Below are 18760 nucleotides of genomic sequence, written 5' to 3' on the forward strand. Positions count from 1 at the left end.
GATAGGTGGGTTTTTATTTTGTACACAAGGTTTAAATGATTAAAAAAGCATTAGTTTCAGGACATTTGTTTCAGTCCTTCAGCTGTTCAGATAATTTAGCATCTTAATCATTTACACTTTGTGTACTACATAAAATCTTACTTTTCTCAGTCATTTATTATATACACTCATGTTTAATTTTCTCGAAATGGTGTTTATTTCACTGATGTTTGGGAGGATGTTGAATTCTAATGTTGTATAAAGTTTCCTGGGTGGCACAGTGGTGCAGTGATTGCCACTGCTGCAGCGCACGGGCCCTAGGTTGAATTCCTGGGGTGCTATCAAGGTGAAGTTTGCATGTTCGCCCTGTGTTCAAGTGGGTTACCTCCCAGTGCTCTGGTTTCCTGTCACAGTCCAAAGACATACTTTGTAGTTTAATTGGCTTCTGGTAACATTGGCCCTGGTGTGAGTACTATATGTGTGTGTCTGTGTGTGCCCTGTCCTGTCATGGTGTCCTGCATCCTGCCTTGTGCCCGTTGCTTGTCAATAAAATCTCCAGCTTCCCAGAGACCCTGCATTGGGTAAAGCAGTTAAAGATAGATAGATACTGTAGATGGATGGATGGAAATTCCCTGGTGGCACTCAATTCCGCTTGTATCTTTTTAGCACACCTCCCTCGACTCCAGCATCACTGTTATAGCACCCCTTTGAATTATTCAATTCATTTTTTTTATTATAATTTGACCAAAGTACTGAAAAACTAGACAGACTAAGAAGTAAGGAACTGTAATAAATAACTTGCATAAAGTTCAGTGGAACAAGAGGAAGACAGTAAAACATGCAAAACACATTGGCAACATTACCTTCTGTAGATCTCCATAACGCTGGACAGACTCAGAGAACTCACTCTTCAGACGGGTTAGTCTCAGCCTGTCCTGCTGTAGACAGACAGGAAATATTTATTAGGTCCATACAAAGTGCACTTTTACTGATACCTTACTCTAGATCTGCTCCTCTAAAGGGGGTCGGGTGCCATAATTAGTGTAATTTCTATTGCATCTACAGTTAAATCGGATAACTAGAAAACTGAGACTGCATGGTGAAGCCCATAATATGTAATGCTTTGTTGTAAAATGTTTTGGTGTATTTACTTTCCCTACTATTTATTTTATTGTTGTTACTGCACGTAACATTGAGACCACAGCCAGCTCTGGGAATAAAAAGGGAATAACAAAGCAATAGGAGAAACACAGGACCAAGAGGGGGAGAGACAACAGCAATACAAAAAATATTAAAAACTATTATAATTTGGGGAATTCAGACTTCAAAGATATGCAAATAAGTGTCACCAAATTGATAGGGGAATATTGAAAGGAGACCATTTCAATTTAACATAAGTCTTAAATTGCTGCAAGATTATTTTGTTTCTCCAAGATGAAACAATTATTGAAACAGGTGTTAACTGAGAGTTAGATTAATGACAGGGAGGTAGGTGACTAGAAGCACAATAACACCTTCACAAGGCACAAAACTGTTACAGTGCTGGGCACTGTGCCCCCTCAATTCCTGGCCAAGGATACCGGCATCTGCCCCCTCTGTGGCCCACAGCACTGCCAAACAAGCTGTTAACAGAAAGCCAGTTGCACTTATTCCACTGGCTCAGAACAGCTCAACCAAAACTTTCAAATATATATATTTTTTAAATGGTCAGTGAATGTACTTGATTTTTCAGGAGTGAAGTTCAACTGCTGAACTTTAACAGAAGACAGTACATATAACAGACAAAAAAAGTGGACAAATGCACAGACAGATCAGTGCATTTAGGTGTGCATTTAGTGAAAGGAGCATAGTATAACTTGATTGGCAAACTGTACCCGGGAGGAGCCACTGATGATGTCAGAGAGCTGTTTGATGAGGTGGCTGGTGCTAGTGATGACTTTGTTTGTCTGCTGCTGGATGGAGTGCCTGAAAAAGAGTCATTTGATCAGAGATTGAGACATTGACATACTGTCTGATAGCCTCTTACATAAACTCTCTGAGCAAGAGCTATACTGGGCAGTGAGACTGTGCTCTCTGAGTTAAACACACATACTGTATACAAACTGAAAAAATGAAAAAATAAGAGTATACCTACCTATATACTACAGTATACCCTCTGGCATACATTATGATTTATTGACAAACCAACAGAGAATTAATAAGAGGGGTACAATTAAATAAGAAAGGAAAATATGAAACAAAGAATCAATTTGTCACAAACAAGTGAAACACTGCATTTAAGACACAATCACAAACAGGTTAGCATCCAGACATTGACTGCAGGCTTGGAATGCCACTGAAATACAGAGGAAGCTACCAGCAAAACTCAGACCATTAATTAAATTTATTCAGTTTGTCTGTCCTTAATACAGAGAAGCATATAGATGAATAAAAATTATGAAGTATTTTTGTACCTGTGGTTTAATGAAAGCATATTTTGCTTTTAAAATATATTATTTTGTATTGGCACAGACTGCAGATATTTAGCTTTTGAACTATATTACAGTATCTTGTATTGGCATAGACTGCTTGGGAGGCACACATAACTCTGGGACAGATGTGATATCACATGTTTTTATTAGTTTCTCTCCTCTCAAGCACAGTGGTTTATATAAACATCAGACATCCATTTCTGTATTGCAGGGAGAGAGAAAGTGTACAATAGGTGTCTTTTTCCTAACAGCTAAAGACAAACAGCATCCTCCCATCCACTTTCTAACCACTTTATCCAGTTACAGGGTCACAGAATAGCTGTAGCTTATCCCGGCGAGCAAAGCAGAATACACCTTGGATGGAATGCCAGTCAATCACCAGGTTCTCACAGACATACTGTCATGTAAACACACACATGCCCTCACACCTGGGACAATTTTCTTAGAAGCCAATTAACCTACCAGTATGTTAGTATTGGTGGGAGAAATGGGAGCACCTGGCAAAATCCCATGCAAACAAACACACAGAACTGAACCTGTTGCTGTCAGCTAAATTAAAGTAAGATAAGGCAAAAACAATGGGAAGAACTGAAGTGATGTAGACATGAACTTCAAATCATATGGCTCTCAAAGCATATATGTAAAATCATATATCTCCAAAGAAGTGTGTTTACTCATGACATTAATTAAAAATGAAGAAAGGTTCATTCATTCTGCAGAGTGGTCAAACACCAATTTGCCCATGAATGGCATCACTTACAGGGAGACTTCATTATCTGATTTGACACATGGTGCGCTTTGTACACCTTTCTCTATATACTGTATGATGGTGGAATCCCATCAGTAAGGTAGATGATATGATATGATAGATAATGTGATAATAATTTCTGTCATATTATATCATCATCATATTATCACTCCCCACTGCATATCAACGGCTCCCCTGTGGAGATAGTTAGGAACACCAAGTTTCTTGGTGTCCACATTACAGATGACTTCACTTGACCCCTCAATACCACCTCTCTAGCCAAGAAAGCACAGCAGTGTCTCTATTTCCTGCAGTGACTGAGGAGGGCAAACCTTCCCCCACCCATTCTTACCACTTTCTGCAGAAGCACCATTGAGAGCACCTTGACCAGCTGTATCACTGTTTGGTTTGGGAATTGCAACGCTTCAGACCGCAACACCCTGCAACATTTTGTGGAAGCAGCTGAAAAGATCATTGGAGCCTCCCTTCCTTCCATTTCTGTCACCTATCACAAACATTGCTTACACAGGGCCTCCAGTATAGTAGATGACCCCTCCTACCCATGCCATAAACTCTTTGCCCTTCTACCATCTGGAAAAAGAAACCACAATATACGGGCTAGCTCAACCAGACTCTGTAACTTCTTCCCGCAGGCTGTCGGGCTCCTCAACATCCTGGAATCTACTTGCACCCGCCCCAATTCCAGAAACAGGGTTTAAATCCTCCTGGTGTGTTGTGTATATTGTATTGCAGTATGCATTTGCCTTAGTTATTTGCACTATCTGCACTATGTGTATCCTGTATACAATATTTATGTCAGTCTCCTGTCTGTCCTGTCTGTATTTGCACCGTGGACCAGGAGGAATGATATTTTGTTCCACTGTTTACTTGCATATGGCTGGAATGACAAATAAACTTGAACTTGAACTTGATACAAAACTAATGCATTTATTTACTGTTAATGACTTGAAAATTAGGTTCTAAATAATGAAAAGAATTATAAATTAGAAATAAAACATGCAATAGAAAAGTACAGTATTATTTATGAGACAACTAATTTATAATTTACTTTGTGCTGTGTGAAATAACAAGAGGAATATTGTTCAGTTATTTTAAGTACATAGTACAGGTAATTGTCAGAATATAAAATGTTTTTAGAAAAACCAAAAGCAAGTGTTGATTTAGACATCTAAACATCAAGATTTATTTCTGAGAAGTAAAAGAATATACTGAGAAAAACTCACTTTATGTTTTCGTGTTCAGTAAAATAAATAATAGAAAAAAACAGCAGTAAATTAGAGCAATTCTATATTGAGGTGTGTGCTTTGTTGCAATGCTTCATGCAGTCGTCAAAAAATCTACAAAATGTTTGTTGCACATTTATCTAAAGATCTCACATTTACTGGGACTTTAGTGTTATTTTGCTTTGTGTATCATATTGACCTGGCTATGACCTGTGAGATGATAAACCATGTCACTGTCAAAGTTGTCTCCTTCCAGGCAAGCTAAATTGAGTTACTGGCTATCTCCAATTCAATCACACAATCTCTGATGCACTTTACTGATGTCGGGTTGGGCATGAGAATTACCTGGGAATGACAGGAAAGTTTGAGGCCACTACGGTTTGTAAATAACCCACTACTGTGACCTCTTCCTGAAAAACAACACTAGCAATGACTGCAGCCAAGGAGAGACAGGGGCAACTGGGGGAGACCTATCAATGCTTCTGGGGAAGCAACAGACTTAAGAAACTGTGCCACATCCTTTTTAAAAAGGTTCAATTGCCATGCACTTCACAACAGTTCAAAGTGACAGGTAGCACTGGTATCTTTCCTGTGAATTGTATAACCAGTTGGAAGTCAAAAAGGTTTCTGGCAATAATAATTTAACATTTATTGTCAAATCAGCCTCTATTTCATGTGAATTCCACATTTCATTAAAAACAAAATGTCAGGTTTACTCTGGCACTATGGTCCATCTCAGTGAAATACAAAGTTATGACAAAGGGCTGGTGTACACCTAGAGTACAAGTCATCCTCTTTGCATTTTGGTATAATTATTGTAAATATGTTAATGTCACGGATGTCAGAAGGGAATGCGTTGGAATGGGCAGGAGAGCAAAAAAGACCCTATGCATAGGGGCAAAACGGGGGTTAGTCCAGGCTCAGGAGGTCAGACAATGTCAGGTAGAAACCTATGCCCCAGGCCACAGAGGAGACAACCTTATGCTAGATGGGTCTAAAGACATCCAAACCCTCCGTATTTGTCTTATATGTTATAGACCTATTCACAGTCTTGTCCTGATCTGTTTGTTCCTCCATGTTATAAGAGGGTTACAGAGCCTATCTCACCTCTGGATTAAATTAAGGCTTCCTGACCATCAAAAGGAGCCAGAGATGGATTTAAGTGTTTTTTATCTGACACTTGTGGTGCAGCTTTTAGTCTTTGTCTCAGTGTGGTTTTGCAAAAAGGTTTTTTGTAGCTGTTTAGGGGAACCTTCCTTGGAATTACTATTTTTGTTTGTTCCTTTTCTCAGTTTTTTCCTCTTCTATACACAGAACACAGAACAGAAAAACACATTTTGAGTAACCATTCATCTGTCAAAGTTACCTCCAATGAATATTGAGTTCCATGATCTGAATACTCATGCATATCCAGCAGCCATATCACTCTGCAACTCACAACTGACAACTAGTGATGCCAAGCAGGTGTGAGCCTGGTCAGTACCTGGATGGGAGACCTCCTCGGAAAAACTAAGGTTGCTGCTGGAAGGGGTGTTAGTGGGGCCAGTAGAGGGCGCTCACCCTGCGGTCTATGTGAGTCCTAACGCCCCAGTATAGTGACGGGGACACTATACTGTAAACAGGTGCTGTCCTTCGGATGAGATGTGAAACCAACATCCTGACTCTATGTGGTCATTAAAAATCCCAGGTGTTTCTTGAAAAGAGTAGGGGTCCTGGCCACATTTCCCATTAGCCCTTACCAACCAACCTCCTTCTAATCCTAATCTTGAATTGGCTTCATTACTCTGCTCTCCTCCCCAATGATAGCTGATGTGTGGTGAGGGTTCTGGCGCACTATGGCTGCCGTCGCATCATCCAATTATTTGTAAAACGCTTTAAGTGGAGTGTCCAGAAAAGCACTATATAAGTGTAAGCAATTATTAATTATTATAATTCAACATATTTCATTTTTTTTCATCTTAAGTTTTTGCTGACATTTCTGTGATTTATAGTATCTTACCTTACCTTATGTTTTCAGTTTGAGCATTCAGGTTTTGACTAAAATAATCTTGCAAAATGTGTGTGTTATTTTGGAACTTCCAAAAATGGGACACCATGAAAAGGGTCTGAATACTTATTCAAGGCACTGTAACAACACACACAGCATGGTACTAATGAAAATCATTCAATGCAGAGTGTGATTGCACCAAGAAAACAGCATACAGGAAGAAAAAACACTTCCTAGCACAAGAATGTCTCCACAAACTGCCAGTAGTACAGAAGCAGCGGGCAATTACACAGCAATCATTCAAAAGATTATACTGGGAGCACGTAGTATGTGTGTCTGCAATTGAAAAAAAAAACACTTAATAAAAGGGAAATTTGTGAGGCTTTGATACAGAAATCTTCCATGGTTACACACCAGACATGAATGCATTGATTAAAGCTGAGAAATGTTTTTATTGGCAGGTGTAATCAGGTAGAAGTATAAGGGGCTCACAAAGAACAGTCCGATGACGTAGATTGCCACTGTGAATCCTTTCTCTCCCAGAGCTAATTTGATGATTCACACTTTGATGATTGGCATGCTTTTACTAGGCACTGTAATGGCACAAAAATGCCTTTCCCAACTGCACTACAGCAGCCTCTTTATTAAAGGTCTTTTTTGAATTGATTGTATATCATTAAACCAAAAGGAATGTGACCTGTACATTCCACTCTTTTGGACTACTATGAGGCAGGATGCAGATTGTAATAAGGACCAGGAGGAATCTAGTGCAGTTGGATTTCTTTTAGTTTTAATCCAATTTACTGTAAAGTCACGCCTAAGAGATCTTATAATTAATATATTTAAAAAAATTACAAATTGACATGTTTTAGTTACAGACTACTGCAAAAGTAAAAAAAAAAGTGATTGCTGTTGATTTGTGGTAGTATGCCCAGCCTGACAAGTTTCCCAGATTCCCATCGATTTATACAGGAGACTAGTGGGGATAAAGCTACATGGCATACAGTAGGCATAGTGGCTAAATTTATAGGCAAGTTAAAACAAAACCACTGATGTTTTCTGAAATAAACCATCATCAGCAGATTATAAACATCATAGCTTTCCATTACATTTTATTCCGTCTTTTTCCATAAAACTAAAACTTGTAGATCAGTGGAAACAGCCAATCTAAATTATTTTTTGTAAAACATTCCTTATAGATGAATTGCCTAAGTGTGAACTTGCTGTGTTTTTAATACTAAGATAAACACCACGCACCACGAGTTTGGAATCAATGTTGCGTTGCTATGGTTTTAAACAGGCATAGTTTCCACGTAGTGGTACAAATGTGTGGTCAGCTGGAGTTGCCATGGTAACACAAAGGGGGTTTTCTCACCACCCCTGGACATGCTGCCCACTTCACTGGACCTGAAAGAGGACGTTACACCCACATGGGAAAGCCCAGGCAGTCTGGCATCTAGACACAAACCAGTAGGAAGAGGAAGCAGAGGACTCATTGTACATATAAAGTGTTTTGTTTTCTAGCTACTTCTCTCTCTCTCTCAAGAGTCTGTTAGAGAGGACAAACCCACGAGTCTCCACCCTGGAATTGATTACCCTTCACCAGCACTTTCTCCATGCTCTGTTTTTTGCCTGATGGAACAAAGGATGTTAAACTCTTCTCTGTGTCCCATGTGTACTGTACAGTAAGTCTATGGGCTGGTCACACTCCAGCGAAGTTGTTATAAAAGAAGCTTTAGATACTGTACCTGAAAAGTTTCTTGGTACTGAAAACACTAGGAAATCCCCAGTCCTGAGCTCAGCTAAAGCAGTAGACACTCTGAAAGAGTAGTCCAGAAGGATTCCTAAAATATGTTCCGTATAAAAAGATGAAAAATTAGGGAAATTGGGGAATTGGTGAATTAAAATAAAGATACTGTATTTAGGGTTTGGGTCATTATTCATCTGCACTGTAGACTCAGTTTTCCATAAAACATAATGTCTTAGTGAAATCATTTTGAATATATCCACATCTAGTTTTGGATGTGCATAACACCCTTCGAATGTGACCTGTGTAGGACAGAAGTGTTTTATGCTGCTGTTAAACAGTATCTGCACATCATCTTAAGGCACTATTTAGACGTGTTATTTTTCAAATATGCCAAATTTGAAATGAAATATTTTGGCATCCAGATGGCCATGTTTCTCAGTAAACCTACGAGCAAAAATGAATAGATTAATTTGTCATAAGCATGTCAAAAAATATATCTGAATTCAAACTTAGATTCTTTAAATACCTTAGGGTTTTCATTCAATGAATAACTGATGGCTGGAATTCCTCTATTAAGTGCAGTGTATTTAACTGCATTTGTTTCAGAAAAAAAAAACTACTGAAGAATTTCAATGATAGATTTCCAGAGAAGAAAATATGTTAACTGGGTAAAATTGAAAAATAATGTACTCTCATTTGAAAATGAATGCGTCTCTTTAAGGCAATATAAGATATCTCCAATGATGTGAATTACAGTCAGATCTCTTGCCGTTATACAGTATCTACATCATCGTATAGAAAATTTCACAGAATGTTTCTTTTAATCCTTTTCTTAGTACCTGTATTCAGCCCATTGACATTTAACAGAATGAAAGATTGCACTTACATTTTCAACCCCTGTGTTAATGTGGGGAAAGGGCACTGAAGTGTCAGCCTATTGTAGCCTATTAAGACCCCAGAGGTGGGGCGATGACATCATCAAGTCATTAGTGCTCAGCAGAACAGAGGCTGTGAAAGTGGCTGCTGATTGGCTAGATCTGCAGACTCCCTAGAAACGGAACCACAGCCTTCAGTGGACCTGGTGATGCCGATGCACCTTAACTTTTGTTCTCTCTTTTTTGCTCTGTCCTTCTTGCATTTTTGTGTTATTATGTTTCACTTTTCTTTTTTCCACTCATTTTCACTGAGAAAAAATATAAACCTCATTATCCATACTGTAACAGAAACATTTTAAGTATAAGTCTCTACAGCTCTAACAATATAACTGTAGAAGAATCCAAAACAGGAACAATACCATCCTAGTGAATGAACTATGTGATGACAATTACCAGAGTATCTTTAAAGAGTTACACACAGTCAGCACTAATGTCTGTGTGAAAAGATTCACAGGTGCTCCATGCAGCACTTGTCTCTGCTGACCCTGAAGCTGCAGCTGGTCTTGGATTTGTGACAAGATCTCTATAAACACAAATAAAAAACACCGCATTTGTTTGCAGCTGTACAGCATTAATGGAGTAATTGATATTTTCTAATCTGGCAATCTTACAGATTGAATTTGACATGGACAAAGTCAGTGTCTTCCAAGTGTATACAGTATGTTATCACAGTTGTTGAAGCTGCTGTAATAATACAAATATATACAGTACTTTCTAAAATACTGGAAATCCAATAAATCCTAGTTATGATGAGTCTGAAGATGTCCTTGTAATAGTTCTATACACAAAAATAAATCTGTACTTTTAGTTTAGTGTGAAATCTAATATTTTTTTACAAGTATGATTAGACTATTAGGTACCTCTCTATTACTAATAATGAACTTGTACTGGATTTTTCATGGTGTTATTTTGTAAATCAATTAGCCTATCTTTGATTTTGGTATTCAGCTCAAGACAGGGCCATTAGGTTTAACACCTATCCCCCATAAAATTCCAAGAAGGCGAGATCTACAGTATGTATCTTGTGTCCTCACTTGTTATTACTATCTGAAAAAGTATTGACCAGGTTCTACAAGAATATTACAGGGCAGTGTCCGTTCACAGAAGTCAATTTTTTTTAAATGCAAAGAGACAGAAATGTGGGGCAGGGTGAGTTAGGAGTAAACTGTGCATTGAAAAAAAATAGTGGTGAATTAAACCCAAAAAAGCAGAGGGGAAGAGACATGGGGAGGGGGATGGGAGGAGGTGTATTTGCATTTCAATCCCTCTGCTTCCTTCAGTGAGTTATTGCTTAGTGAAAAATGAGAGGGGACATCGTGGTGAAATTCTCTCTCAGCACAAAGCCAGGCAATTAGGCCCTCTTTGCATAATTAAGTTGGAATGTAAAACAGAATTGCTAATGGCCCGAAACAGGCATAATGGCCCCATACATGAGCAGAAGAACTTGTTCATCCCAGAGCGTTTTTTTCCTCCCTGTTTAGTTTTCCTTTTATACTTGGATGCTTCAGCAGAGCAGGGCTGATAAAAAGCATCCCTCAGAGGCTGGCATTCCAGAGGGATGGCAATTTTCTTTTACCATGGCTCTGTGGGTACCCAAATGGCATAGTTGCCACTGGTTTGAGTTTAACCAGGTTACTAACACTGCTTTAGGCTGCAGTTGATTTATTCCAGACCGCACCATTACTGATACCCCCCTTTTTTTCTTTTCAATATATTAACCACAACTTAGTTGTTGTGAAAGTGTTCATAGAGTCAGATAAACATAAGTCACTACAATTATATTTCCTTTGTAAAAACACAGGAAATAAACCAACTTTGCACTCTCTTAGTACTGACGTTAATGAAATTTTAAATTACACGTCACAGCAATTAGACGTTTAGCAATTCACTTCTCTCAGTAATAGAAATAACCAAAATAGCAAGAAAATGAATTAGTTGCATTAGGCTATACCTATCTTGCATTTTTGGTAGTGACAGTGAATAACCACTTCAAGTCAATGTGGTCGTCACATCGAATTTTTATTCACCATTTTTTGCTACGTTGAATGAGGTAGTACACCGCTATCCTCTTTACTTAATTAGTTTTCGGATTACGTCTGTCTGCTCAGTCAGGAGTTTGTATTGCAAATGGTTTATAAAAAGAAATTCTTAAGTTATTTTCAATTTCAGCATCTACTTGCCTGCTCCCTTTCAGCATGCTATTGATTCTTTCTTTTGTGTCCTTTTTCACACCATCTTGATAAGAAAAATAGCCTCTCAACAGAGTGGTCTAGATTTGCCTCCTCATCATCTACTTTTATTTCCGTAGAACACACGCAACATAGGATTATGTTTTTGTCTATTTTGGTTACAAAAATAACGAGGTTATTTTGAACAAATATCACAATAATTGGAGAGCAGTGACATTGAAGGTGACAAACCAATGTCCCACTGGGAGTTTTGATGAGGTTATGAATTGTGTAACTGCATGACAAGTTCTGTTTGAATTCAAATAAGGATATCCGGACATTGGAAAAAAAACCTTTCTGTAGCAGCATAATCAAAGGGCACTGTACGGTTGATACTTTATGATAGCACAGGACATTTACAGTATATCTGTCAGACATCGTACCATCAACTGTTATTTATCATTGGCAAGCAATACAGTTTTGCAATTGCAATAATTGCATTGTGATAAAAATGTATGCACAGATATTTATTATTCTTATTTTGCTGCATGCAGTCCCATAAGTGAGCAGTGCAGTGCTCTTGCTCAGGTCATTACAGTTGTGGAAACCTTGGCACCGGAATCTCTTACTACAGGATGGACAGGTTGACAGCCACTTTGGTCCAAGTACTTGCTAGTGATGGTTAGCCAATCAGGCCAGAATTATTAATTGTTTGTAAGAAGTTGCAGCCAGGATGATTCCATTGTATTTCCACTTCTGTCACTATGAATACCCATCTATACTTACAGGTATATGACTATAGGTCTGCTCATGTCAACACTTTAATTTTTTTACCATCTTTTTTATCCTCATCAACAATGATGGCAGTTTGATTAATCCTTACCCATAGTCATGCTGTGCTCTTTCTCTCAACCTCTGCTCCAGATTATATTTTTTGGACGTCAGTGGACACTACACCAGCCCACTGCTGTGTCTATCCAACTTGTATTCAGGGACCACACTCTGGAGAACGCATAACACACATACATAGACATTCTTTAGTGCAGGGCAGTTTAATTCAACTAGGTAGGGCCTCAGGAAACATGCAAAAGCAGCAATATTGCTGCAAAATAGTACCTTTTATTTACAGTGAAGGAACAATAAAAAAAAGGTCCTTGATCACTGTGAGATCTAAATTAATTGAGCTACTTCTGTCTCCTTTCTACATACCACTGGACAACTAAACTGCTTGCTGACAGCAACTAAAAATGAATCCCAAAATTGAATCCAAAACAACAATCCAAAATATTCTTTGTCTAACTAGGTTTTTTTTTCATGGGTTGTTCTGGTAAAGGATTTGCTCCCTGAAGCAGACAGTAGTCTGTTGGGGCTTTAAGGAAGTCTTTACATCTTGGTATTATACTGCCACCAAGATTTGCCACCTTTCTTCCCCTCTACTGCAATACCGCAATAAATACTGTAGATACCTCTCATTGTAAAGCACGTTTTCAGTTGAAAAATACATTTAACTGAATTAGGATTGTGTGGTTTACCAAAATGTAAACATTAAAAATTAATTGTACATACTGTATGAAGATTGAGCTAACAAGTACTAAACTAAAATATTTTGTGTCTTCCACATCGTCTATGTGGTTTAGTGCAGTTCTGGCCTTTTCATGCTCATCTTGCACACATGAAAGTGAGTTTAAGAGCAAGTCCAGAATCATCTTCTGTACCTCAAGGCTAATAATGTAATCAAGAAAATACATGATAGGCTTTCAAGGTTCAATTTTCAGTTAACATGACTGTTGAGTCGTTTGCATAAAATGTGACTATAACTGATTAATTTTTATAAAAATTAAAATTGTAAAATTCATTTTTATCTGCAAAAGCTACTATTAATTAATGTAGGCAAGTGATCCTGAAATGCAGAAATTAAAAAAGGTGAATATTAGAAAACAAAAATAATAATAGCAATAATGCTGACAACATTCATTATAAATTATTTCAACAAGAGCTGCAATGGTGTAAAGATTATCTATTTGTGTGTATAGTGTACATGTGTGGGTTGTTTATTTTGCCAGCCACTTCTATTCAGAATCATTTTATTTTCTAAAGTGTTATTCTGATAAAGACAGATAATGATATCTTGCAGCAATGATGATATAATGAAAGGGAGAGGAAGTTCAGAGTGGGCTGAGCATGCTGCTCTTTTATAACTTCAGCACAGGCAACTATCTTGGGAAAGGAACACTGAGAGAATCTGATTTATGAAGTCACTGTCCAGGAACTCTTGTGGGCAGTGTTCTGTCTCTTGCAAGGTTACTAAGACTGTTCTTTTATTGTACCCTTTATTTTCAACCCATTGTCACATTGATATTGTACGTAAAATACAAGAAAATTGTTATCATCATGAAAAAGGAAACTGCTTAAACAAAAATGTTGGTTAATTAATTGACTGATGGAGCAAGATTATAGAACACAGATAATATTTACCCTGTACTATCTACCATCTACCCAGATTCAATATGTGAACAATCGATCAGATAAACAGAGGCAGATCGTGACAGTACAGAGAGAGATAACATGCTATAAGGGATTCTATCTTAAATTAATAAAGAGATGACAATGGGTTAAATAGCAAGGTCTAAATATTGAGATCACAGAGGAAAGTAGCTATGGGAAACCAGACTTGACTTGTTGCCAAACACAACAGGTAGTCCTGTGGGGACAGATAGCACTCTTTGAATGTACCAGCACAGTAACAAGGAATAAGCATAATAAATAAAACCACACTGGCATCCTGACCCTCTTCAAGGGAGTGTACTGCTAAATCTGGCTGGAGCAGACTCCCCGAAAAGCAGCACATCTGACAGTAAATTAGTACCACTGAGGTTAACACTGAAATACACAGCTCCCAGGGACACAGCAGTGACAATTAAAAACACAAATTTATGGTATGTAAGCCACTTTTTCAGGCAGCTTTATTGCAGTGGAACATACAGTAGGCAAGACAATGTTGGCATAACTGGGGAAAGCCCCAAATGATCTAAGTGTAAACCACAGAATGTGTAATACATAATGTACATAATGTACAGATACTGACAGTAAATATAGATGAAAAGATTTAGTGCAAAACACAGTGGCCCCTGATGAAATGATGACATCACATAGCAAACTGAGTTATTGATTGAATAATGTGTCTCTTTTAACCTGTACATATTCTATCAATTTTCTACCCCCTTTATTCAATACAGGGGAATGAGAGACTATCCCAGAGAAACCAGAGCACCTGGAGAAAACCTATGACAATACAGGGGGGACTTACAAACTCCTTACAGATGGCACACTAGGTCCAGAATTGAACCAAGGGCCCCAGCACTATGAGGCAGGAATGTTAACCACTGCACCACCATGCCATCCTCTGTAAAACTTCCTTTAAATAAAACTAAACTAAAACAAATGTACAGTAACATTGTGCTCTTCCAAACATTTCCTGTTTCCCTGGGGTGTAAAAGGAGATAACATATAAAAAAACTTTAGTAGTGGTAAAGGTCATCATGGTGAAGGTCAAATGGTCATTGAATTCTACAAGTTGAGGAGAATAAAAGAATCCATAAAAAACTAAATCTACCATTTTATATAGTTCAGTTAGTTGTACAGTGGAAACACTGCCAGGAAGAGGATGCAAGCATATTTTACTACCAAAGCCTGTGAAACAAATCATTTAGGAGACAACCATGAATCCAAAGGGAATGGTTGGGATCTCCAATACACACTGGCATCTTCGTGATACAAAGTACTGAGAACTAACACTATATCAACTGTAATGTAGTTTCAAAGTTGGGTTGCATCAGTGTTGTATTTGATATAAAAAGGATGGGGATTATGTTGAGAAAACGTTTATGCCCACTGTAACATATTATGGGGTCTTTTGAGTTTTGGGGCTGTTTATGGCTATGGATCTTGTAGCCCTGGTAATCAAATCATGACTTGCATGATTTTTAGGACATTTTAGCCAGGCTTCTTATTGTTTCTGCTAAGAATCTCAAGCTTGGCCAAAAAAATTTAAAAAAAGGATGACCATCTCAATCTCCATAAAACCATTACATTTTAAGATTTGTGATTCTAACTCAAGATGGCAGTTAATAATTTTCAATAAATTTGTTAATAAATGTCCTCTCTGAAATGACAGAATCTCATAAATGAACGAATATGGACTGGAAGGTGTTTTCATAAACTACTTACTACAGGGGAGTGAATACTGTAAGTGTGTCTAATGATTTAAGGACCTAAAGTAAATTAATTATGAAAAATATGACTTATGTACAGTATGCAAGATTGTATTCAGATGACTATTTAACATTTTTATCATTTGTATGCAAATAATATCCAAATTGTAAATCTGTCATGTGACGTTTATTGCGCCTACTGTATTTCATCAGAGGTATGGATATACTGTATGTTGAAAGCACTGTAACTACACATCTGAAAGTAAAATACAAATAAAACTTTGTATATCATATTTATTAAGTGTCTGATGTGATTCAAAGAAGATTATCCTTTAAGTACAATGTACAGAAAATGTAAGTCAATCATCATACAGTAGTAATGACAACCTTTATTTTCTAGATCTCAAAACACTGTGTAATAAAACCCTTAAAGCATCATTTTTAAAATATGTACAACAATTTTATTTTGATCATTGAAGCATGTGAGTTATTCAATTAGACAGTTTATAAATCATTTGAATGCAAATCCCAATACCCTGTACTTCTCAAAGGACTGCAGCTAGCCATTCCTGATTTAATTGAACCAATTAATGGAATGTTACATGTCAGAGCTGTCAGGATGTTTAAATGACACATCCCCATACTTCATTCATTAAGTTAAGACAATATGGGCTTCCTTAGAATTGTTTGCACCGCTGTCACTGGTCTTGTCATGTCCTTGAAACAGTCAAACATGGCTAAGCAATAACACTATTTTTAACCTAAGTCTAAACTACTTGAAGTTAAATCATTAAGTCAGCCTTCTTAAAGAAGGAAGACAGGATTAAAAGATCACAAAGAACTGGATATGAAATACCAAAGATAAGAAGACGACACTGGACAACAGAATGACCATTCTGTAATTTGTGCATTGAAGAAACCAATTCTAGGATTTATACAAGAGACCGACTTTTTGCGATAACTGATAGAAAATCTGTAAACTAATTTCTTATCTGTGGTATCCACTGGGCTAAATAAATCTCTTATTTAGTGTTGCACTAAAAAGCAGTTTTAAAGTAATTTACTCCTGAGTAGGATCTTAATTCTCTAACAGGTTCCTATTATCCCTTCTATGGTATTTCTGTCTCATCATCATCATTATCCTTCTACTATCGCTAGCAATACTACCTGTAATAATAAACTTTGATTTGCAAATCAAATCTTTTATCTTGATGATACTTGTTCTGCCAGTATAATCAAGTTTCCTCTACATTCAGTGTTGCTGCAAATGAGGAAAACTTAAAATCCCAAGTCTCTGCTATGTGTAATATTCAACGATGTTTCACATTTCACAGGACAAAGAACAGCTTGAGAACTATGGGACTCACGAATAATTGCATGGGAATAAATGACAATTTTACACTAATACATTATTATTACATATTGCTCTCATTTATTATGAAATTGTTATGAAATATGTTATGAAATTCTTATGCCAAATTGCCAAAAAGAAATTCAGCATTCAAAACAAAGCACTTTGAAAGTATAAAAAACATTTAAATACAAAAAAGAATATTCATATTTTTAAATTCTAGTTTAGTTTCAGCAATCAGTTTTGTTTTTAGCCTGAACAGCGAACTGGCTGCTGCAATTTTGAAGTGTGCAAGACAGGGTTGACCTTTTTAAAAGTAACTTGAGTAGTTTTCTCCAAACAGGATTTATTTTTGATTCTCTAACTGGGTGATGCAGCTCTATTGTGTGAATTTCATTTTGACATTACAAAATGTAAACTGGGTTTCCCTTTTATTTTAATCCATGCGCACACAGTGGGTTATTTGATGAGATGTGTAATTCTATATTTAGGGAACAAAAAGGCAGGTCAGCGCTAGGATGTGACAGGAGAGTGATGGAACAGTATTGATGGAATGGAAGTGGGAACGGTCACCAGCTTTAGGTTTTTCGGAATTCACATTTCTAATGATCTAACCTGGACTGTGCACACTGACTCTATCTTGAAGAAGGCTCAGCAGCGCCTTTATTTCTTGAGGTGCCTCAAACGATGGGGGATGCCAGTACCTGGGTTGGTGAACTTCTACCGCTGCACCATCGAGAGCATCCTCACCAATGGGATCACCGTGTGGTACAGCAACACCTCTTCTCGAGAGAGAAAGGCACTGCAGAGAATGGCGAATGTGGCCCGGGATATCATCGGCTGTGGTCTCACCGAGATTAAACAGCTCTATGAGGACCACTGCTGTGGTAGAATTCTGAACATCACAGGGGACAGTGGCCACCCCGGGCATGAGCAATCAAGAGATACATAAGCATACGGACATTTAACACTAGATTCTTCAATAATTTATATCCACAAGCAGTGCAATTGGTGAACACATTTAGCCATGCCCCTCGGACCACACCTACTGTACACCATCTGCTGTACCTCATTATGATTTCTTATTTATTGCACATCTCCAGTCATTGTTTACAGGTCTGCATTGTTTATATTCAAACTGTTTACTTGTTTGCATGTACATTGTCTACTATTTGTTTGTATATTGTCTTGATGCACTGTCTGCACTTTTTTTAAGTAAGTAAGAATTCCATTGTACCAGTACATGTACCGGTTACATATAGCAATAAAGTTCAAGATATCTGCTTGGGGAAAGGCTGAGTCCAGGTGTTGTTCAGGAGCAATATATTGGGACCTTAAGGAATATACAAATAGCAGCGTAGAGAAAAGGCAGCTGAATTAATGGAACTGCACTACGTAGACTTGTAGCTCATATGCTGGCCTGGCTGTGGAATTAATAGTCAGATGGTAAATCCATGAAGCATTTGAGGAGCTGGCTTGGCTTTTGTATGTGTACTATCTTACCAGACAACCTAGACCAGCATGAAGGTTATATGCCTTGTTCTTATAGGTAGTAAATCTGTCAATCGGCTACTCAGGGGTCATCTCTCAGTCCTTAGAAAGGCTTTCAAGGCAGTTTTTCAAGTATAGATGTAGATTTGAGTTTGATAGATTTTTCCTAACTTTCATATTTGTACTAATAAATAAACCTGTTCTCCTGTTGTATTTTGTTTTTTTACATTTTCACAGTCTGTTAAGTAAAACAGACCACCATGACCTTAAATGTCTTTTCCCAGGTCACACAAGGTCCATTCTCCAACCCAACCTTCATAAGATGTAATTTTCACCAAGATAAAACTAAAAAGATTAGTTGTTTACCAGGCAATTAAAAATATTAAACATTAATACTGGAATTTCCTCTTCTCACTACACTGGGT

At 37.5% G+C, this 18760-nt stretch overlaps 1 protein-coding gene across 3 annotated transcripts in view; it reads right to left on the reverse strand.

Moving 5' to 3' along the window:
• Nucleotides 1-18760, reverse strand: part of tsnare1 (T-SNARE Domain Containing 1) — a 221091-nt gene that overhangs the window by 124298 nt on the left and 78033 nt on the right. For 2 of the 3 annotated variants that reach the window (XM_069194987.1, XM_015357114.2), the window contains exons 5-6: nucleotides 1854-1944; nucleotides 843-917 (exon numbers count right to left, since the gene is read on the reverse strand). In XM_069194987.1, coding sequence (XP_069051088.1) covers nucleotides 843-917; nucleotides 1854-1944 — 166 coding nt within the window. The remainder of the gene's footprint in view (nucleotides 1-842; nucleotides 918-1853; nucleotides 1945-18760) is intronic. The other variant, XM_015357115.2, reaches the window with a different exon arrangement.

The sequence above is a fragment of the Lepisosteus oculatus genome, chromosome 10 (genome assembly GCF_040954835.1).
Source record: "Lepisosteus oculatus isolate fLepOcu1 chromosome 10, fLepOcu1.hap2, whole genome shotgun sequence".
Lineage (NCBI taxonomy): Eukaryota > Metazoa > Chordata > Actinopteri > Semionotiformes > Lepisosteidae > Lepisosteus > Lepisosteus oculatus.